This window comes from Xiphophorus couchianus, chromosome 21 (genome assembly GCF_001444195.1).
Source record: "Xiphophorus couchianus chromosome 21, X_couchianus-1.0, whole genome shotgun sequence".
Taxonomy (NCBI): Eukaryota; Metazoa; Chordata; class Actinopteri; order Cyprinodontiformes; family Poeciliidae; genus Xiphophorus; species Xiphophorus couchianus.
This window is the reverse complement of record NC_040248.1, coordinates 19857500-19881683: the sequence shown is the minus strand read 5'-3', so window position 1 is coordinate 19881683 and position 24184 is coordinate 19857500. Positions and strand designations below refer to the sequence as shown.

General features: G+C 38.8%; 1 protein-coding gene across 2 annotated transcripts in view; it reads right to left on the bottom strand.

Moving 5' to 3' along the window:
• LOC114136816 (partitioning defective 3 homolog) overlaps window positions 1–24184 on the bottom strand; it is a 384289-nt gene that overhangs the window by 265111 nt on the left and 94994 nt on the right. For both annotated transcript variants that reach the window (XM_028005119.1, XM_028005118.1), the window contains exon 3: window positions 13262–13436. In XM_028005119.1, coding sequence (XP_027860920.1) covers window positions 13262–13436 — 175 coding nt within the window. The remainder of the gene's footprint in view (window positions 1–13261; window positions 13437–24184) is intronic.

The following is a 24184-nucleotide window of genomic DNA, read 5'->3' as shown; positions in this document are numbered from 1 at the left end:
AGAAGAAGTATAGCTACAAAATCATTTTGAAAACAAAAAACAACATTCTAAAACTTGGTATCTGGAACTGATTCACTTCAAAATCTTCAAAGTTTCTCGTCAAGAAAACCAATAACCCTCAGGCAAAAACAGAACTACAGTAAAAGAATGTACTTTTTATTTTTCAAATGGTGTTCTGCAGTGGTGGGAAGTAACGAAGTACAAGTACTTCATTACTGTACATTTAATGGTATTGTTTTAGCGATTAGGTAATGCATTCAGCAAGTACTTTTACTTTTAATACTTAAGTATTTTTAAAAGTCAGTACTTTTTTACTTTTACTCAAGTAAAAATGTTAATGTGGTACTTTTACTAGAGTACATTTTTGTCTGTGTATTTGTACTTTCACTTAAGTAAATTTTTTGAGTACTTTCTCCACCACTGGTGTTCTGTATGTTCCTCCATTATGATAAGTCTAGCAGTGCACGCTCTAAAGAGGCAATACATCCCAGAAGAAGCAGCACTACCAGCCTGGAGTACCAGACCTGCACACAAACATCAAACTTACTATTCTTTTACATGTAGGAATTAATTCTGGCATTGAAAACAGCTAAAAAGAAGAAAATAAAAGAAGAAAGGATCAGCTTCTCTCTGTTTAGGCTTCCCAAGCTGTGAACTCAGCTGAATGTGTGGAATATAAGAAAACACGTTCTGCTGTGGTTTGAAATCCGAACTTCTCTCCACAAAAGTCATAAGTTTGTAATTTTTACTTTCTCAATAACAAATATTATCATGTTATTTTACATAAATTTGTCAAAGATATATAGACTATATAGATATATAGATATATAGATATATCATAATAAAATCAGAATTAAAACTGAAATATCATAAAATATAATATGGTGATGAAACACTGTCCTAAAAATCTAAGTTTTTGTGTATTTGGGTTCCAATGGTAAACTTTGGTAAATTTTTTGGTTGACTTCAATCAAGAAGAGCAAACTTTTGTTTCAACTTCTGTCATCATTAAACAAAGCATCTATTTCAATTTCTAAAACTTTATTTGATTATGTTCTAAAATTTAAGGTTATTATTATTTAAGTGAACAAAAAAAAAGTGTGGCATGCCGATTGTCTGGCCTGAGGCATTATGTAACTAACCATGTGTTTTTATTTATTTTTGATTGCTCATTTGGGAATAAAACATGTTTAAATGAAGGAAACTATTTTATCGCAATCCTTTCCTTAAGAGAAAAACAATTGTACAATACAAATAAGATAAAATATATTTTAAAAAGTTTTTAGGAAAATGTTAGCTGTCAGCGATTCATGGTTAAACAGTAAAGAAGAATATTTTAATAGTTTTTTTTAAACTATACAGAGTAGTTTTCACGTATACACACACTGATAAAGCTCTGTTTTTTATTTTTATTTTAATAAGACAGTAGATGTCTTATTTTATGTTTAACAAGAGCTAGACTTACAAAAATGGCACAGAAACTTATTTACAATGAGAAAACTTCCTTTTGAAGGAATCAATGAAGGAGTAAAAATGCAGAGTAAATACACAACGTACAATCGAGTTTCCAGCAGCTATGCAACATCTAAACCATGCAGGTTATTTTTATTCGCCTTACAGACGTGGAGCAGTTTAACACCGGCGCCGCAAAACGAATCCACCAAAGACTCCAAGTTTTCAATCTGAATCCTTCTGATGCTTACCGAATGTTATTTGGTTTGTGGGTTCTAAAAGTAACATGAGTGCCAGGACACAAAATGTGGACCTCATGTAGATTTGATATCTGATTGGATGGGGAGCTGAAAGAAAAAACATCATTGAAAGTTTTAAATGAAGTCCTTTTTCCAAAAATGCAGAACAAATCATTCTAAAAGGGACTCATAAGCCTACAGCTGAAGAAGCTTTATTATGACAGTTTTCGAAAAAGCCAAACCAAGACACCTAGAAACAGATGTTATTCCTGACATGTAGAGGCTGTTTTAGATATAAATGACCGAGATCAGTCACAGCGTGATTAAAGTACATGTGATTTTCACAGAAATCCAAACCAGAGGGCTGTAAAATAGAAACATCATGCACAAAAGTTATATATCTCAGCCTGTTCCTCTGTATGGTTTTACCCAGAAATGTATTCTGGGTAAAACCAGACTGGCTGACTTGTGCGTAGGTTACAGATAATAAAAAAAATACTCTGCCCAAAATAAAGCACTGTGAGTGTGCTTAGAGTTTAAGAGAAGTTAGGTCAGGCAGATAAACATTCATAAATCACTTATACATCATAAACAATCAGGTTTGATTTTACTGAGGCTTTATTGGACTTTAAACATGCAGTGGGTGTTGTGATTGCGCCAGTATAAGTTTACTGCATCAGACAGAAACACAGCAACACAGCAGTCTTACCACTAGAAGCGGTTAAGACTTTCTTTTTTTTTTACTAGTGTCTTTCAATCTTTTAGGTTACATAACCAGCTTGTAAAAAGAAACGATCATCATACTTCAATACAGTAAGTTAGATAGAAAACTCTGTAAATCAACTGCAGTGAAAGATTTTTTTGATCCTAAAAGGAAATAACTATGTTTTCCAAAAATGTAAACATATTTAATCTAATTTCTTATAATTTAAGCATGGTTGGTAGGAACACAGTGATGATCTACTTTTAAGGTTCAGAAACAGTCTGGAAATGTTTTTTTCCCTTTCAGAAAGACATAACTGGCCAACATGAACCCAGTTAAGTTTTAAATGACCTTTTGACCCAGCCTGAAGAAGAAAAGCAGCAATGCTAGAACTGTGCTGTGTTGCTCGGCAGTCAAATGCTCCACCGCATCGGTTGCCAAAGCTGCAAATGCTCTCTTGAGTGAAACCCTTCAGTTCAGCTGGTTGGAGGTTTGATCTTCGCTTCCTGACCGAATTCCACGTGACAAGGACAACCTGGCCCGGAAGGCTTTAGGAAGTGGGCAGAAAGCTCGACCGAATTATTAAAGCCAACCCAGAGCTCTGGGGTGATTTTCTTCTTTTTCTGGACGGGCTCAGTGTCGGAATGTGAGGCGTATGGACATGGTTATAAATGAAAGAAGATCTGTCCTAATGGAAATGTACAAAGTACAAACCTGATGCCACAGTAAAAAGAATTTAAATTACTGTTCTGCTCTACAGCTGCACTGTGTAATTTTTACAATCAATATGCTTTGTGCATATTTGCTAAAACTGTCACTGTCAGGACAGCATGAGACAAATAATCTGTTTCATGTTTTACTGGTACTGCTAGCTGCAGACATACTCCGCAGAAACAACCAATCAGAGCCAGGAGGAGGGTCTTACTGCTGATAAACATGCTCATGTAAGTGCTGCTCACACCCTCCCTCTTGTTCATTTGTGCTTTATGGCTTCTTCCCCACACTGGAGCCTGATATGAATGTGCAAGATAGTTATCATGGCCACCAATAACAGAAGATAAATAGTTTTCATATAACTGTTAATTGTTTCTCCACTATTAGCACATTGAGCAGCGTGCAGATGAGCATGGTGACAGCACTAAGACCCTCCTCCTACCTCTGATTGGCTGTTTCTGACAGGGAGCGGTGTATATAAATACATACAGTGTCTAAAAGCCACTTTAATAATTGTTTGCATGTATGAATAATGATGTGAAACTTCAGTATCTGGATTAAAATGTATGTTTTTGGTTGGCAAAAAGTTAAAACTAAAAATTTTATTCACTACAATTTGCCCCAAGGTTCAGCTTTATTTTAATATCTTGTATTTTTCTATTTTCTCTTCTCAAATAAATAATTTATGTTATTACAAGGGACCCCAACCTTTAATAATCTTTACATTTGGACATTTTAAAACCGTTCACCTCTTTCTTCCATCACACACGTCGTCGCCAAATCATCTCATCGCTAGAGCACATTATGTCCACAAGGTAATGTTGTACGTTGTCAAATTAAATCTACTACGATACTCAAAAAGCCTCCAAAGAAAGCCCTTCTGAGTGACGAGTGGAAAACTAATGTTTTACTTTGATCCGACCTGTGACTCTGAGTCAAATCAGGGTCTCTCTGAAAGTAATCATATCTGAAGGAAGATGTTGCAAGGGGAGCTTTTTGGGATTTCCACAGAGCATTGGCACAAATTATATCTGAATCCAGCTAAGGTGAAACAGAAAGCGATAAAAGGACAGTGATGGATTGATTTGCTGTGACTGAGGCTGAACAGATGGTTCTCAACACAAACTGGAACCAGATATATTGCTAACCTGAAAACTTCACCTTTCTGCTATGGAGGCGGCAAATTAAGCAGAACTTGACTCGTCCTTTCTTAAAACCAAAACATTTATGGATGATATTTGTCATACCCTTCTTATGAAAAGCTCTCATTTCCCAAATGCGCATATTCATCCCATTGCTGTTTATCTTGTTTATACTGCCACAGGTGGGGCATTTTTAGGAAGTAAAATGCTCTTCATTGTGAAGACAAAACATAAAAGTTCACTGAATCAGCTCACACTGTAAAGAGCTGTGAGAATGAACTCAAGATGTGAACGAAGTTCAGTTTTTTGAAGCTTAGCAAACGTCGGCTTGGAAAATGTTTTGCTTCTGCCGGATTATCCAGTGATAAAAAAGTTCCTAATCAAATCACGGTCTTTCCGTTGAAAAATTTGAGGCACAGTGAAACTTGACAAACAGATAAATGCTGGTATAAAATCTAATTTGCGACAATTTAATCTGGAATATGACATGCTAAACAGTTCTGAGTGTTTAATCAATTGAATGTGTACTTTGTTGCGTTTTTGTCCGTGATTTTATTTGTTAGTTTCGTTTTATGTCTATCTAAATTGTGAAATCCTGATCAAATTTTGTTGTTTTTAAAAGTACAAATTAATAGGTCTCACACAAAATGAAAATTAATACATTTCTTTTTTTTAAAAAGGACATTTTTCAAATATTTTATTTTAGGCAGAAAAGGAGAGAACAACTCAATGTTACATTAACTTAGCTGTGGAAATATTTTATTCCTAGAAATCACCTCTTAGGCTTTTTGGGGGATTTTCTGGCAGTCAAAACAATAAATTGCAAATGTGAAGAACTATCATATTTGTTTTTTTTTTTGTTTTTTTCAAAGAAAGTAAAAAAAGAAGAAAAAAGAAAGAAACCCCCTCGGTGATACTAAATGAAAAACTACCACTACCAAACATATTTTTGCTGTATTCTCAGTTATTTTCCATATTCAGCTCTTTTTGGAGGTGTTAACTTTCATAGAGCAAAAACATATTTTTCCAAAAGATGGTGCTCTTGGGGCATTGGAGGGGAAAAAAAAGTGAGCGCCTCTCTGAAACCGATTTTTTAATGCGCTCTTTCACAGACGCTTCCCTTTTTAGATATTCTTCAGCTTAATGCGAGTGGTGCTGAAACGACACCGTTCAGACCAGCTCCTTCTCTTTTTCTCATGATCTTTGTTCCCGGGTTACAATCGGTCGCAGTGGAGTTTATCCAACATGCCAAAAGTTGATTTGTTGTTGTTTACTTTTTCTCAGTCGAATGACTTACAGAGAAGAGCTCGGCTCAGGAAGCAATAAAGCAGTCAAGCACGGTCACACACTCCACTCATACACACATTCACATGATTCCGCCGCTTAGCTGTAGTTTTATTAGGGTTCTGGCAGGAGCAACAAAAGGATTCGCAGTAGTAGCGCATTTCCATCAGCGCTAAGTGGAGACCAACGCTCGCACTGCCAACACCATCTAGCCAATTGCAGTCATTAGCCATAATCTGCTTTGAATTATATCAAGACCCTATTAATGAGAGCTTGGCTAATAAAGAACAGCCACTCCTCAGCTGTTTCACACCAACATCGACCATGGACGCCATGTTTTCCTCTTGCAACTGTAAGTAGGATCAGGAGATGACTGGAGCTTTCAGTTAGCTCATTTTAAGCTAGCTATTTCAACAGGCTTTCTGCTGAACGTACAGTCTTTTCAAACGATTTTAATTGTTATGAATTTATAATGTAGCCAGATTATCACTGGGAAGGGGGGAAAAAAGTTTTGTAGACTGGTAATGATACAAACATATACTTCATACTTCCAAAAAATAAAGCAAAAACATCTGAATGTAGCTTCTATTAAGGATGTAAGGCACTAATTACTAACAGTCTTCAGGTTGGATGTTGATGCTGAGCAAAGAGGACGCAATATGAGCTATAAGTTAATGAACGACCTTCTCCACAGAATACTCAAGTAAATAGTGCTAGCATGCCAACACACGATGCTAAAATAAGTAGTAATTTCTTTTTTGTTTACTTAGATAACAGTGTGGTCTTTGCTTCTGCTCCCAAAACAGAGGAATGCAAGACAAACAAAACATACCTTAAATGCTGTCTTTATATCTTACATCACAAGAGAAATAAAAATTATCATTATCAGCAGATTACACCTTTACTAAAATAAGAGATTAGAAAACATTCTTTTATAACACTTGAATATCTAGTCCAAAGGTTTTTTATTTGAATAAAAATATGTACAGAACTGAACTTAAAAAAACTAAAATGTTTTTCTTACTGCTCTTAAAACTATATACAGCAATATATGTCATGTTGTTGCATTTAAATTTATGTGTAAAAAAAATGTCATTATTGTGTAGAAAAATGCAAAACATTGGGGTCAAACACTGATACAGAAAAGAATGAGTTAAATGAACCATCAGACTAATCAGCTGCTGCAAAAATGCCACTGTTATAAGCTCAGCAATTTCAACTAAAGTGAAAGATTGATACGGGGGGAGGGGGCAGGGGCAGGGGCAAATGGACTTCCCAACAGTGTCTTGGAGCAAATATCTGCAAAAAAATACATGTATTATAGATCACCTGTCTTGGCTTGGTTACTTTGGTGAGCCAGTATATATTAAAAATGGACTAATTCACTGTGCTCTGAGATGTACTCTCAGTTTTTCTCACTGCGTCTGTCGCCTCTTCTGCAGTGACTTTAATATGGCCTTGGCTGGTGGGAGGCGGTCTCCACAGTGACAGATCACTAAGCCCAATTGATTAGATGAAGGCCTTTCTCTTTGAGGCATCAACCTTCCTGCACAGGCAGTACTTTCAGTGGCGTTTCAGCAACCCTGTTGCCAAAGAGTTTAAACCAACCAAGGCCAAAATGATGAGGCAAGCACAGGGAAAGCCTTTTAGGCTCGACTTGACATACGCATGCGTGTTTAAAGAGTTTTGTGTGATCTGCAAACATCTGCATTCCTGGAGTTTGATGTGACAAATTAACAAAAATTAAACACATGAATTATACCTCCAGCTGCAAAAGTTTAAAAAAATTGGGATAATTGCAGAAAATCTGGACATTTTTTGACACGTCTGTATTAGTTTCATCTTCTTTTAGAACATGACAATTTGCTCAGGTAACTTTAGAAAGAAATAACCTTCATCACTTAGTAACTAATTTTTAGTTGCTAAGTAACTTCAGCCTCAAATAAGCAGTACAAAGTTGCTAGCATGTTCTATTTCAGCCTCGTGTTTACTTGTCGACAGAAACGTGCGACAGAAAAATGAAAAACACGACCACTAAGAATAGAAGGCGTACCATCAAAGTCCAATTTTAATTTAAAGTTTTAACCATTTTCTTTTACTTTTAAAAGATCAGATTTGTGCAAAATGGAGGAGACTGCTCTGGCATCTGTATAATTATAGGAAAATTGCATTCATTATTGTAATTTACATCCCATCTCCAATCCAATTATTAGCAATAGGCTACTGAGACGAAACCAACGGATGGGTGGAGGAAAAAAAAATAAAAAATGGGAGGTGGAGTTTGGGACTTTGGGAGTTGTGTGAAGGAAGAGGGGATCAATATGGCTCTAGAAGATAATGATTTTAAATAGACATAATTCTCTGCCTCAGAGTACAGCTGCCAAGGGCACCACTGCAATGCTTTCAAGTCTGATATGAAATATTACTGGCAGTAATTTGCTCATCTGCATCCCAAGAGGGACCGTCTCCTGCCAGTCTTGTTCATCTGCCTGACCATGTAGAAAGGGTGCGTTCCCCCAACTACCCCCGCTTTAAATTAAAACACACTCTGAATAATTATTGGAAGGTATATTCAAATTGTCAGTAAAAAAACAAAGATTGGATTTATTATAATTTCTGGAGTGTGAACCTGTTGAAGCTAAGCTTTTTTGAGAACAGCCAATTGACACAATGCAGGATACAGTTCTGGTCCTTGACAAAAGCCAATGAAGATATTTTATTTATTTCACTCTTTTAATCCATTTTCATGAATCTCTGTGTGTTTGTAAGTTAGTCTGATTGTAATTTGGTTTCCTAATTTCAACAAATCCAATAATATCGAGATCCGATGTTGAATATACGCTAGATATTAGCTGACATCATGGATTTGAACTTTGCATTAAGTGCCTCTCAAAGGTTTGTGCAGTATTATTATTTTTTAAAAACTTTTCCAATATTTATCATCCACTAGAAAAAATTATCTGGTATTTGGTGTCAAACTCATTTTCGTTTTGGGCCAAATTGAGATCATGAATGCTCTTAAAGGGCCGGTTGTGCCAGAATGTATTCATAAAACCTGTTCACCAAACTGTTAAAATGTCAATGAATTCTTAAAATGAAATAATATTGCTGAACATCTTTCCAGTCCCTCCTCAATTTTGTGATACTTCTTGTGATTTTGGCAATTTGTATCACTGCAAAAAAAAAAGTGTGGGGACTTGTTGATTTTGCGTAAATTTCCACAATAATTCTCAAGAAACTGGAGGGACTGATTGATAAAATTTGGCAGTAAACAGATAAAAACTTCTTCGATTTGATTGATAACATAATATTTAAGCACACTTAGTGTTTAGGCGAGAATCTAGAGGGCCACATAAAACGTTGTGGTGGGCCAGATTTGAGCCATGGGCCTCGAGTTTGACATGTGTGCCTTACAGTTTGTCTGCACTATGAAACACATCTATGATCAATTTAGCCATCTTCACTTTTGACTCCATTTTAACCCAAAATTAGCTAGATATTTTTTGGCCCACAAGCTTCAATGTTAAACCATCTCTTTTGCCAGGTCTTATACAAAAGTTCAATAAAAACTATTGAACACATTTGTAAGGCTTGTCTTAAGAAATGCATCAAGTTTTGCAAAATAGCCATGAAAAGAAAAAGGTTCAGTGTTGAACTTTCTCTGTCATACTGGATATCAATTTCCATGCCAAGTCCTGATAGATAGTGGCCTGTTCTTGCTTTATCAGTAATGTCGGTTCACATTTATTTTTGTTCACTCGCCTCAAGGATTGACGACAAGTTTACGACTGGATTAAAATCGGCAGACTTTTCTAATATTTTCGAACCACAGATATCACTTTTACCTTGTGACATGGAACTCCAATGTGCAGGAATAAAAAGCTTTTCCATCACCAAACGCTCTGAAAAGATTGAGATCCAATTCTTTATTGATAGGAAAGTGATTTGTGAGGCCAGACGCTTAAACGAGCCAAATCCTCAAATGGTTTGCCGCAGGGTATTTCATTGTTAGCTTTTCTTGTCTGGACAGCAATTCTTTCAGACAATCTGAAAGAAGGGAGGAGACTTCAAAGAAAATAACTTCATTCCAGTCTGCTGCTTTGGACTGCCGATCATTGGGAAAGATGTCGGATACGCAGAAATGTTTTTCTTAGAGAGAAATGACTTCTTTGCTGCCCTTTTTGATACCAAGCGTGCATCCAAAAGTCTCTGCCTCACTTCCAGGTATCCAAAAGGCTGCCGTTCCTGACCAAGCACTGCTCTGGTGGCGGATCGTTTAAGAGCTCTGAATGGTCGGTGAATCGAAATCGGTTCTCATTGTCATATTTGGGTGACAAAAATTGCATCGTGTTCTCGTGTTGCCCGCCCCTTCATGTCACAAACCCCAATGGCACATTTTTCTGCCCTACTGTACATGTGTGATTTGTCTGAGTTTCGTAGATGTGTTTGTCCATCCATCCATCCATCCATTTTCTGTTCACCCTTGTCCCTAATGGGGTCGGGAGGGTTGCTGGTGCCTATCTCCAGCTACGTTCCAGGCGGGAGGCGGGGTACACCCTGGACAGGTCGCCAGTCTGTCGCAGGGCAACACAGAGACATACAGGACAAACAACCATTCACACACAACACACACCCCTAGGGGGAATTTAGATAGACCAATTAACCTAACAGTCATGTTTTTGGACTGTGGGAGGAAGCCGGAGTACCCGGAGAGAACCCACGCATGCACAGGGAGAACATGCAAACTCCATGCAGAAAGACCCCGGCCGGGAATCGAACCCAGGACCTTCTTGCTGCAAGGCAACAGTGCTACCAACTGCGCCACTGTGCAGCCCCTAGATGTGTTTATTTATACGGAAAACTACTCATCCAGCTACTCAACTTCCAGAAGCTGGATTTCCAGCCAGAGAGCAAGACAGACAGTTTTGTGGAGCAACTGTCGCTTTGGGCCTCCTCACGGAAAACGGTTCAGTAGTTTTCAGTAGAAGTACAGTTGGACCAAAACACTGAACTTCCCCTACTCTGTTCTGGTCCTGTAGAGCAGGCAAATCTCCCAATGACACCATCCGTTCTTTTTTTCCAATAATATGGGAAATAAAATATCTTCTAGTTCGTCAATCATTACATCTGTGTTCTTCAAACTTGTAAACTCATAACAGTCGTTCTTGTTTGAAGGGTTCTACAAGAACTTGACTCGGTGCATCTTGTAGACCTTGAAAATCCCACTGCTCAACTTCGACCAGACCATTCTGGGCCCTTTAATTTCCCAGTGTCCTGACACTGCTGGCTTTTCTGAGTCAACCTGAAGCTCCCATTGCATTAATTGAAGTTTCTGATGACTCAATAAATAGCTGGCCCGGACAAAAACGTATTATTTGCCTGTAAAGCTCGTCTGATGCAAAGTGACGGCGATGGCGGTAACCGTGGCTGACAATGAAGAATGATTTTAAGCACCACGCCGCTTTAAGGCAAACATTCTGTTCTTCTAATTCAATCAGAATAACAGAGTGAGATCAGTTTTCCTGTCGTCATTAATGCGTTCCCTCGAGGTAACGATACGATCGCAGAACTGATGCCAGCAGTTTTTGTGGCTGAGCTTAAGCAAATAGCTAGTGTCTGTGTTTTTTTTCTTTCATGATAATATTTATTTTCCTTGAATGTCAAATTAAATGTGTTTATTTGAACATTGTACAAACTAAAGTTTGCACAAAAGCATTTGTCAATCTTAAAACTTCTGGGCATGATCACATGGTAAGCAGAGGGACTAAACAAATGTATTGTGTATACACTAAATATATCAATATATTTCATGCAACATAAACCAAATTTCCTGTTTTATTGTAGTAAAAGTATTTTATAGAAATAAAAAAATGCCATAATACAGTGTCCATTATGGCTTTTTGAGCACAGACTGATCTAAAAGTTGCAGAACGCCTTGGAAGACTTGGATTGTAAATTCCACTTACTGTTTCCAAAGAACAAGGAACCATCTACGAGACATTGTGTCTGTTGGAGTCAATTGGTTCAGGTAATCCTTTTGTCCTACTCCATACTTTTTGTGTTTTATTTGCATTTGTTAAATTAAAAGTTATTTCACCAGAACAGTTTCTCTGTTTTGCTTTTTTTCTGCCTGGGGCCTCAGCAGGGTTGTGGTGATTGATTGCTACTACCTGTATCATCCCTTGTGGGATTATACTCCTGTTTTCTTTGCTTAGTGCATCTTTCTCATCATCACCCTTCACCTACGCCGTTATCATTGTTTGTGCTCCGAGTCTTGTCATGTTGCTTCATGTTTTGTGGTTTACATTAGGTTCCTTTCCTGCTGTGCAGTGCCTTGGTTTCTCTCTCAAAACATATTTCCTCCCGACTCCAAGCTGCTTCCCGAATCTGGGTTCTTACTGCGCTTCAAATGTGACACTGTGAGATGAGTGCCTATGGTTCCACATTGTATATAAATCCTTACACCTTGTCTGCTACTGTAGGTCTGGACGTAATGCTTTACAAACCAAAAAGATGACTAAAAAGCTGATATTTTGCTATTTTCACATGGTTTAAAGTTAAAGTAGAATCTGTTCTGATGGTTAATTTTCTAAATCGGATCAAAATGAACTTTTTTGCATCACTCTTCTATAAAGTTTTTATTTGTACAAGCCTTACTGCAAAAAAAGAAATTAAGGAGTTTGCTGTGGCCTTGAGATTATTTTTGAAATCAGTTTTCTCTCCAAATAACAGAACAGCTAGTACCATCATTGCTTACAAATGAAACTGATACCTCAAAATATGTTGACATATTTAGTGTGATTGCTGGGTACTCGGTATTAGATTTTTCTGATATGTAGGAACGGAAGAAATTTCTGATTATTAGAATGAAGTTTGAAGAAAATTCTAAAGGGTTTGAAACTTGCGCTGTATACATGCACGGCATCCTACATAACGAACAAAATATGGTGAAGTGCTGAAACTGGCCTTGAATGTTAGAAGCTAACTATTATTTGTCTCGTCAGTTTGAACACACTTATGCTTTTTATGCCCTTTGTTACTGCATTATTCTAGAAGTATAAGATCTCTTGATATTTAGACCAAGAGACAGAAATTAGTTAGCTGTTAGCATCACTTTATGTTGTGTGAAATAAGTCTGAGCTACTATGACTTCTGGATATGGCTTGTATCTATAAGACTTTAACTTGTATCTACAGGACTCTTATTTTGAAGAGGAAAAAGTAGTAGTTCTTGAATTTTTTTGTCGTGTGTGTGACAGAAATGATTAATAAAGACCCAGACAAGATCCTTAAAGCTTGACAGAGCTTTAAGGATCATTTTGGGAACTCTGTAGAAGACTTTAAAGTTAATAGAGTTAAAAACAAGTCATTTTTTGTAAGAACTCTGAGAATAATGCAACCTAACCTAAACCTAGCTTTAGGTTAGGTTTAAGCTAACAATATTAAAATTAGCATCTTATTTATTTACTTGAAAAAACACATAAACGGAAAATATCCATCACCTTCTGCCACCAGGTCCATCTTAGAATTAGGCAAACATAAAAATGTTGACAGATGGGAGATTCAAACCTGAACTGGAATATTCTACTCTAACCACATTTTGCAAAACGGTGAAATGCTTATCAGAAAAAAATATTGCTAGAATATCGTCTCACTCCTGTGGTCCCAGTGTCACGCATTTTCTCACCCTCCAAGCTAAGCATATTTTCAGGCCCGCGTTGGACTTACTTGATCGCAGAGCAGATGTTGTGACCTCGATCTCGCTTGCAGCTTGGTAGGGCTGGAATGCTGACGCCGAATTTATCTCGCTGGCAAACGGTTCTGGGCTGTGCGTTCCCGTGGAGCTGGCGCTGGTTCCATCCCCTCCATTGTGTGGATCTTGCTCTTCGTACACTGCAACCAGCTGAGAAGACAATGAAACAAATCCTTTCACATACTGTATCTTTTTATCCACACAATGGCACATTAACTGGAGTGCCAGACGCTCTGCATTCGCTAGAGCCAACATCGCTCCAAGTGGCATCATTTCACTCCAAAGTAATGTGTCGTTGTGGAATTTTATTACAAATAATTTGTTCTTTCAGGGGAATTTAGCAACATGCGAGCAGAGGCTTATCTCTGAAACGTGTGTATTTCTGTAACGATGTGGGTTGCTCTGGGTTGCCAGGTTTGGCTTCCAGGGCAAGCTGCTACTCCGTTCTAACAAAAAGTGATTCGTTGCCATGTTTCCCAGGCCAGATGGAGAAAACTCTGCAAGGCATTGCATGATCAGATCACCATCACTCATTATCGGAGCCAAAATGGCCGAATAATAATGAGAGTAACATAACTCATCAGAAGAAGAAGAAAAAATGTCAGCCAGTGGAAGGTACCCAAATGATTTCAATTCTTTCTGAAAGTCTCATGGATTTTGAACCCTCGCTGAAATAATTCCAAAGACAGAAGGAATGCAATACTGCACAACCTTTGGTAGCAGGGAGGACACGGCAGTGCCAGTTGGCTTTTTCATTTTCAGCTGAATCCGCTGCTGAACCTCTCAAAAGCGGATTAACCTCTGCCTCTATCCAGACTAAGCAACCAAACAGCAGCAGGAAGATGTGCGGCATGCAAGACAAAACAACAACGCATACATTAAAGACTTGAAATGAGTTATTGTTAATATTTTTCTGCTACCTGCAAACACACACACAAAAAAGTAGTCATTCGTGAATATCACATTAGGTTGATCTGAAAGCAAAAACAAAATATAAAAATAACAGTTTTCCCATGTATTTGTTATTTTTCATCTCCCCAACACAGGAAAATCTGCATACAAACAAGCTGAAATGCGTCTGCTCCTCTGTTTGATTTGGTTCATATCCACAAGAAGAGTATTACACTTAAGCGTGTACGTGTGTTTGTGTGTGTCTGCATATGAATTCACGCCGCTCTGCGTGTATGCCCGTGTGGTTTACGGCGGCTGTAATTCACAGCAGCGTCTCTCACGCTGGCTTTGCACAATTAAAGCAGCCTGGGGTTTTTTTTTTTCCCCCCTCTTCTTTTCCTCTCCTTAAGATGTTTTGCCATGTGTCGGTGCCGTCTCCGAGAACCGTCTTTATCACCGAAAGCTTTCATTTCACCCTAATCACGTTCCATCCCGATGTTAAAATTACATTCCTCAGATTGTAAGGGTTTATCACGAATGTGCTCAGCACACCAGAGAGGCAATCAGAAACGAAAGCGATCTGCTACTACCAGCATAAGAGGAGGCATCATAGCTCAGGCGTGCTTATTGGTAAATATGCGAATTCACGAGTGAAGGCGTAAAAGACGGTTTGCTTTTGGTTTGACTGCAAACAAACTTAAACGGGAGATTAAAGAGTAAAAAGCGAAGGGGTGTGTTGGGTGAGTTCTTCCAAGAAGAAGGGTTAATGCGCTAAATATTTTTATAGAGATGAAAAGAAGAGGGCCAGAAAGACAAAAAGACTTCTTGGCGTTTACGCTGGCCGAGTGTGATGTGTGAAGGCCAATGGATCATTAGCAATGAAATAATCAGGCCTCCCATTCATGTGTTACTGGGAGCATTTAGCAACTCGACAAGCCATGTGCCTGCCAGCTGCCCATTTAGGGAAGTGCTTAATAGTGTTGTTGCTGTCTGGGGGAAAGCGCAATTCATTTTTAAATACTTTTAAAGTCTCATTAATTAAGTCAGCTTGTCTTGCCCGCTCTGTTTCATAATCAAATTAGTCTTTCCCTCCACCGAATTCAGGATTTATGATGTCCAGTAATGAGCAGTTTATTCTGCTATAAACCAGGAATTGAGGATGCAAAATGTGAATAGATCCGCACATAACAGTTGATTTGACCATGAATAAAACTCTCTTTGGTGTGGAAGTTGTTACTGAGTAATGAAGACAAGGTTAGTTATTCTCAGTATGGGTATGTTTAAAAATGCTTGGCCAAGTAATCACAAGATGTATTATGTTTGAAAACAACTTGGAGTGAGTCAAAGCAAGTGACCCTTCACTGGTGCACACAGAGAGTCTGCATAGTTTGGCAAAAGATAAAAGAATGTTAATATCGGTTCATTGCTGCAAAACATTTCTTAGAATCCATGTAAATTCCAGAGCAGCTTGATTTTGAAGATATTAATAAATACATCTGACACATTCGCTCACTATTTTGGCATTTAGCGAACAGAGATGATTTTGGTCACTCTTACCGAGAAAACAAGAGAAATTTGGTAATTGTTTTGTTTGATGTTTTGAAACGTCTGGTGGTACATGGGGCAGAGTTACGACAGCTGATCGTGTATGCTACAGTATCAGAGGCATAGGAAGAAGACACTAGAGCACAGGTGTCAAACTCCAGCCCTCAAGGGCCAGTGTCCTGCAAGTTTTAGATGTGCCTCTGCTGCACCACACCTGAATAGAATAATTAGGTCATTAGCAAGGCTCTGGAAAACCTATCTACACAAGGAGGAGGTAATTAAGCCATTTCATTTCAGTGTTTTGTACCTGTGTCACATCTAAAAACTGCAGGACAGTGGCCCTTGAGGCCTGGAGTTTGACACCCCTACACTAGAGCGTTATTTACCTATTGAAGCACATGTTCCTATAATGCACTGAAAAAATGTGTGGCAGGGTGCATCAATCTACAAGGGAATTATTAGGCTTATCTACTTTTCAAAAATTGTGTTTTTTAGTTGGAGAAGGCTTCAACTTTTATTGAAGACTATAAAATGTCTTTGGAACAGCAGGTAGATTTTATCAGACACCAGGTTTTCACATGTCTCTCTTGCATGTCTCGGAGCTTTTTCTCGCGGCGTTTTGACCTCTGTCTGTGTAAGGAAGAGCAGGGCACAGGAGGCCGGAGGGAGAACTGACGCAATTTTTGCTTTCGGTGAGACAGAACTCGAACTGCTAAAGCAGTGAAATCCATCACAGAGCGCTTGCCTCCTCCTGGGAATTGATCCCAACCACTTCAGAACAGAGACAAGTTCACACATCTTTTTGATTTCTATTTTTGATTATTTCTTTCCCCTCTCTTTTATTCATTCACCGTCTCCTTTAAGCTACTGTACAAAGGATGCTGGAGATGAACTCAGAAGTTTTTGAAGCGAGAGTAAACTTTCTAGGCCAGGAGACGTGACGGCTAATTGTCGAGTGGCGTGACAGTCGAGGCTGAGGGAGACTCTAAATAACATGGTGTTACAATGAAACACACCAATCAAAACCAGAGACATGAAAAGGCAGAGAGAAAGCACAAAGATTTAGGGGTAGAAGAAAAAAAATGTCTAGTTTCCAGGCTTGGGATAAACTCCAGAGCGGTTTCAAAAACCTATTTAGCTCCCACCTGCTTCAGTTGAGAGAACCGTGGAAAAGCACGGAGCTGGCAGTCTTATTTCATGGACCCCTCTTCCTCTCTTTCCCTCTAGGAGAGAGCTACAACACAGATGCTGCTTTAAGCCCCTGTAGCAAGGCTGACACTCATCCACTTTCAGCCTGTTCCACTGACTGTCACAGCAGCTGCCAATCAAGCGCTATCTACCTGAGAGCCCGAGGGGCTGTTGGGGGAGAGGCATGAGAGGGGGAATGGATAGAGATGATGTTGAACGGGTGAAATGAAGCGGGGGATTGAGGAGGAAGCGGAAGAAAAGAGAAAGTCAACTGAGGCCAAGCGTTTTTCAGTTGCGTAGGTACAAGTTGTGTTCGGTATTTCCATATCATTAAATGGAGTGAGCTGGCAGACAGTATTTTAAAAAAAAAAACGCAGAAATTCAGGGATGCCTTTCATGTTGGCCTCCTTTGATCACCTTCCGGCTTTTGGCAGTAAGGTGAAGAAGAAGAAGAAATGGAGAGGAGGTAGCTAAGGGGGGAAATGAGAAGCAGTTTTGACAACCTCTTAAGATCTCCTCTCCGAGTCCGCTTTCTTCCCCCACCGCCCCACCGAACACACCGGCCTACCAGAACCTGTGATCTGCGCGGGTGCATGGGCGATTGGGATTGGCGTTGCTGCAAAACGCCTGTCCAAAACACTCACCAAGTGGCTCGGGAAAGGAGCAAGACAACAAAGGCTATATGTACCAGCAGCACTAACAAAGGCAAGAAAAAAGTAGCGTCTTGCAAACATATTCATACGCTGGGAACATTTACACAATTAGTTACTTTAGTATGGCAAACATTCACATGTATTGTATATGGTGGAATTTTTTTTTTTTTTTTTTTACCCCTCCAGGGGGTATTTTGTGGGTTCTAGTGTCCCTTATATGACAGTAGGCTGACAGGAAACGGGGAAGGAGAGGGGGAAAGACATGCGGCAAATATCGTCGGGTCCAGGAGTCGAACCCGCGACAGCCGCGTCGAGGACTCAAGGCCTCCAAATATGGGTCGCGCTAACCCCTACGCCACCACGGCACGCCCAAGTGGAATTTTAAGTAGCAAATTAACACCTGAATGGAGCTGCTCTGTCAGAGTGGTTTAGTCAAAGTCCAGGCTTCAATCAAATGGAGAACCAGTTGCAAAAAATTGGAAAAATTGCTTTTCACATCAAAACAGATTAATTTTGAGTTGTTTTTACAAAGATGAGTCAGCAAAAATTACAGTCTCTTGATTTGTAAAGCAAAAGACTTGCAGCAGTGATTGCACCAAACTTTTTTTTTTTTAAGTATTGTGATGTGAGAGCTGAATAAAAATGAATGCTGCATTTCTCCAATTCAACATTTAAAAGAGGAACATTATCTAAAAATCTAGTTTTTTGTTATCATATTATGATATTATGTCCTCATTGAAAACATACCAGGAGTGTTGCTTTGACTCTTTCACGAATGTTTAAGGAAACCTGAGTCTCCCGTGGCAACCAATCAGCGGTCCCTTAAAGTTTGCTCATACAAAGCGCCACCTATTTACCCAAAGCTCCACCGTAGAGATTCAGTCTCCAGCTGAGCTTCCGCCCCCACAGAGGAGTCCTACCCCGCACGGTTCCTCCAGACTAGTGGCAGCAGCAATTAGCAAGCATCTGGTGGAAATGTGCGTCTACTGATCTCATTATGAGCTACTTCTCAGTCCAACACCCCTAAGGACGGTTGTAAATAATGGAGGAGCGTTTTGTGATGACGTGATGGATGGGGAGTGTCAAAAAGGACTTCTTAAAGAGACAGACGGCCATTTCAGATACAAATGCAAAGTTGTTTTTCTGAGATACACACTAGCATTTTTCTAACAAGTGAAGGCTACTTAGTTATTTGATGGTGATATAAAATGACACTGGAAAATACATAAAAGTTAAGATTCCTAAAACACTGTATCCTTTTCCCATCACTTGACAGTTATTAACACTCTGTTTTTCTTTTGTGAAATGAAGTGAAATTCCTGAGGGTGTGAAATATTTAACAAAGAACTGTATAGTGGGAAAAGTAAACACGCATACCTTGACACTCACAGAGACAGACAGTGCTTCATCTCCCCTCTCGCTGCCATTTATCATCATTTTACTGCAAGGTCACCGGTGGCACAAAGTTATTATAGGTACAGTAGAGGTGGAACAGTGAAGTCACATACTCCAGAGAATCCAAGGACTTCAAACTTGTTGAGTAATGGCCATGAAACACCATATATCATCTACACACTGCTCGTCTTTCCATCTATCTGTCTATTCATCACTCCCTTCAACGTTCCCGAGACACCGTGGCGCTTTTGGACCATTTCTCAGTTTTCAACACTAACAGAGGTTGGTCTTAGATGATACTTTGTTTGTGGAAGAAAAGAATTGTCTTCTTAAAGAATCAACCTGTCATTCCAAGTGAATATATACATATATTTTTTTTATTACCTTAAACCAAGATTGGCACGAATAGCCCTTTCTCCCCTCACTCTGAAGCTATTACAGTTTTTAATATTTCATTCTTCCTCCTGTCCGTTATTTCTAACACACCATGAGTCAAGCAATCCAACAAAGTGCTTAGTTATGTATTTTCCTGCTCATCAAGAGCATCAAATATTCAGAGAAAGAGTCTCCAGCACTCTTGGTCCATCACTTGCATTCCAGATAACCATCAAACTGCACCCGGCGGCGCTTTAGAAATGTATGCATATTGCAGGTGCTGTCACATGGGGTTGATGCAAGGGAAGACTGCCCCCAAAGGCTGGCCTTTGCAAAAAAAAACAAAAAAAAACCTACAAGCAAGAGTGGAAATGATGACACAACTTGGAAATCCAATGTAACGTGAAACGACACGTAAAATACATCCTCCCGTTTTCTAACTGTGAAAGTGTGCATCAGCAGCAGAGCAGGGCACCGGGAATCAAAGGGAAAAGCGAGATGAAAGGCTTAACTATATGCAATAATACCAAGCAGACAATTAGTTTGTTCTGCTTAATCTGAGCTAAAGTGATATATAGATATATTATTTTAGCTCACTTTGGTAAAGACAATTCACCACAGAAAAAAAAGATGAACACATGGTGGGAACACTGACAACGTGGATCGCAGTGAGAAAATACACAGAGCAAGCAAAGTTTAACCAGATTACAGAGTCATCCCTTTCAAATCCACAAGGCTACGTTCCCGTCCACCTTTGAAGTTTCCCTCCTGGGCACGGGTAATGAATTCACACATATTAGAGACCGGTGTTAGAGCGCTACCTACGCAGTGCTGACAGAGGAGAAAGTTCCTACTACGCCCCCGACACATTCTTCCATGTATATTAATACCTTATAACCTATGCTCATATGTGCAATTCAATTTCGTTTAGCCCTGGGAAATAAAATGTTTTTAAAAAATACGTTTTTTATTTATTTTTATTTTTTTTTTCAATTTTTCCAAGACACACAAAAGATCATTGCTGACTGAAAAGCAAGAAAGAAGCCAAGGTTATCAAGCAAGAGCAGAAAAAGTGATGACATTAAAAGCAATTAAAGTGAATCTCTATAGACAGAAGGAAAGAGACGTTGTAATCATTTTACGACCTTCATGGGCTTAATAGCCACTGATTGCTTAAGGGTTATGAACACTGAGCAGACACATGAAATAATGCTGATTATGTTTCACCAAAACATTCTACATAGCCTCATGAGGAAACCTCATTCATAAAGGTATTTCAGACAGGCATTTGTTTACAAATGTTAAATTATTTTACATTCTCTCTCATAAACAAACATACATGTCAAAATTCAATACGAGCTACTTAATCTCTGATTCCATGGAAAGTTATACATTTCAATGTTGAACAGTTAAGTACATAGCCTTTCAGTAACTCTGCAATGAGCAGAAAATGTGTTTTCTAGATTATGAGCCATAAAAAGGTTATCTCTTGAAGAGCAGTCTTTATAAAAGTTCATCTATAAAGTTAATTTACAGAGATGTGCTATTGTAACTGAGCTCACCTGTGTTAAGAGTTTAAAAATAAAAGACAGCAAAAATAACCTACAATACTACCACAGAGAAATGTGTACATAAAATTGAACACGGGTCAGCACTGCTTTTATTCCATATGTCCCACTATTAGGTTGATTCCTTTTTAAAAGTGAAATAAAGTGCAATAAATCAATGAGGTCCTGTTCCCAAACAGCTTCCTCAACTCCTTTGAGGAAGCTGACATTAGCATGCGGTGCTAGCAGTTAGCCTGCTAATTCAGGAAGCCGTGACAGGCAGCCTATGCTGAGTTTCAAGCATGTTTCTGTGATAAACAGAATACAGATCTTGTTGTTCGGTGCCCACATCCTTTATTTCTCCAGGTTGTGTGCCAGAAAATCACACCTTTGAATTGATGGTTGCAGTGGTGATGTGTATAACCTAACTGCATTATAGAGGCCTGCTGTGGCCTGGTGACTAGAGATGAAGTGAAGGTTCTGACAACAAGGAAAATGAATGGGACTGGTATCATCAGATTTTTCCCTACACACCCCATCAATGTGGAAAATAAAGGCCAGTCAGTCAGTAACACTGTGTGTATTGGTACTCCTCTCTATAAACCAAAAAGGGGTTGGAGAAGAAAAAAATATTCCAGAAAAATCTTTAAAAAGGATTTGTCCTTCGATTGGTTAGGCAAAAATAAACAAATAAACAAACACAAACTCAGAAAACATAATTCAAAACGCCACACTCAGAGACCTAGAAACACAGGAAGAAAAGACCAGCAAAAGAAAAGAAAAAAACAAAGAACTTCAAACATTTTTTGGTGTCCCTTGTGGGATAAAGCGGACAGAATAAACAGCAGACAGAGGATGGGGCAGACTCAAAGGGAAGAGAGTATCCTTGAAAAGCCTGTACATCCTCTGCAATCAAGATGTGTTGGAAATCAGGTGTTTAATACCTGCGGCAAAACTAGGTCCAATTATTGAGACATAAAGGTTTTCCCTCGCTCTTTTTATCAGTGTCATCTATCTCCGTTGTGACCCTGCAAAAAAAGGTGGATGGGTGGATTGATTGTCTGTCTCAGAGTCTAGTGAGTAACAGACCTACAGCAAATGGATCTACTTGACTCTCAGAGCTCATATCTCCACAATGGAGCCTTTGTCATATGTAACACTGGACAAATGTTGACCGACATCCTTTCTGTTTTGACAGAAATATCTGACAGCAATATTTCAGTTTAGCTCAATCAAAATGGCGAGGTGCACATCCTTGTAGTAGTAAAAAATAATGTATTAGTGAGGATTTTAATGTTTTCTTCACAATGACATACTTCCCAAGGACCGTTTCACACAGCTTGCTGTCAAACTGTCAACCCGGTTTCACAAAGTAACTGTTGGCAAATTAGGGTTTTCATATCTGCCCTCTGGCTTTCATGCTGTCGCCTGGGACAGCCCTGGGTGCACCGCCTCATCGCCCCGAGCCACGGACCAACAACAGAGGCTGTTTATGTGCCTAAAACTACTTAATATGCACAAGGAAGCACTTTGCATTTGAACTAAATAGAGCTCAGAATTAACACTTCAATGTGCATAGCTGCTGAAAGCAAACCCCTACCTTGAATGCATCTATTTCACAGTAACGTCTGAGGCTTTGTTGTCCTGAGCTGCACATTCAGCTAACCTTCAGTGATAAACTTCAACAAAGCCAAACAGTGAGAGTTAAGCACTCATCTTGACGGCTTTATGTGGTAAATAAAATGGGTCGACGTCTTCCAATGGAAAACAGAACTCAAAACCACAAGTACAACAAGAAACTGACTGCATCTGACAAGTTTTGTAATTATTTTTGGAGGTCTATTAGAAATAATTTACATTATATGTTACCATATTGCATAAAAACTAAGAAGATTGAAAGAATATAAATAATGATCATGTTGGTATCATCTTCAAACTAATTTGCTGACAAAGTACAGCAGGATTCTTCAATTAAGTCTTGAAGAAAATGTCAAGAATGGGTCACTGGGTTTTTATTTTTTTACCAAAATAAAAGCTTCGGAAGAGTTCTTGAAGAATTAATTGCTGGGGTTTCTGTATCTTATAGGATTATCACCAAGAAAACCCTGCAATAATAATAAAAAAAAAATTGCATACAGTCGATATGTGTGGCATCTTTTTCTCTGACATACAAGCTGGGCCCATAAACATTTCATAAAGTGCTGCAAAAGATGCTGGTGGACAGTAGCATTTGTTTTTCTACTGAAAACATACAAAAGCTGAGGGGAATACACAACAGCTGAAGCAATCTAAGACAGTATCTACTATGGTTAATCCAGATTTCATGACATTTTTCTGTTTAACATTGCACCATGGGCTTTAGCATATTAGCCACTACAGCTGTACATCACATGTGGACGTTTAGGGCAGTTTGAGTCCTTTCAACTTGTCAATAGTTGATATGCAATGTGAATGCCTGCCATTTAAAATATATTAGCTTACTAAATAATGTGTCCAACCTGTGATATGCACAAACTGACAATAAAATCATGACTTTTGTTTGACATAATGCAGCTCTATTCCAACTACCCCAACACATGGCAACAAGCTAAAACTGGCCTAGAGATCCACGGGGCAAGTGGAAGAATCTGTTGAATAGACAAAGTTTGCTGGTTCACTCTAACAATCTGGCTATTATAAAAAAGTGAGGTGAAGAAAACCATTTTTGAAAGAAACCCCAAGAGAAGTCAAATTGGCACAAGCCTACTGGCACAAGCCATGTAGAAGACTCAGCGGTCAACTAAGCCCTGGCAAATTGGTTCTAGTGACATGTCAACAAAGTTCATTACTTTGGACACATCATGCCCATTGTGAAACAGGGCATCATGCTATGGAGATGCTTCTCCCTAGCATGGATGGGAAAGTTTGGAAGAATTGATGGGGAACCGGATTGAGCTAATTATAAGATCCTGGTAATGGCTACAATTTTTGGAGTAGTTCAAAGCGTATTCATCTGCTAAAATGGTCTAGTTAAAGTTCAGAAATAAATTATACGCAATCTGATTGACACTGAGCTATTTTTAGAGGACGACCAAGTATGACAGTCGAGAAATGTGCAAAGTTGGTTGAGAGATATGGCATCAAAGAAGCATCCTATACATCATTGTCTAAGAAAGGGTGAATATGAATGGATGCTACACTTTTTCAATAGGCATTTGGAAAAAATTCACAACCCCCCCTTCAATCCACTTTTTACCTGGGCACTACGTTTGTGTTGGACTGTCACACAGATGCCAATGGACGATGGATTCCTACATATTTTCAG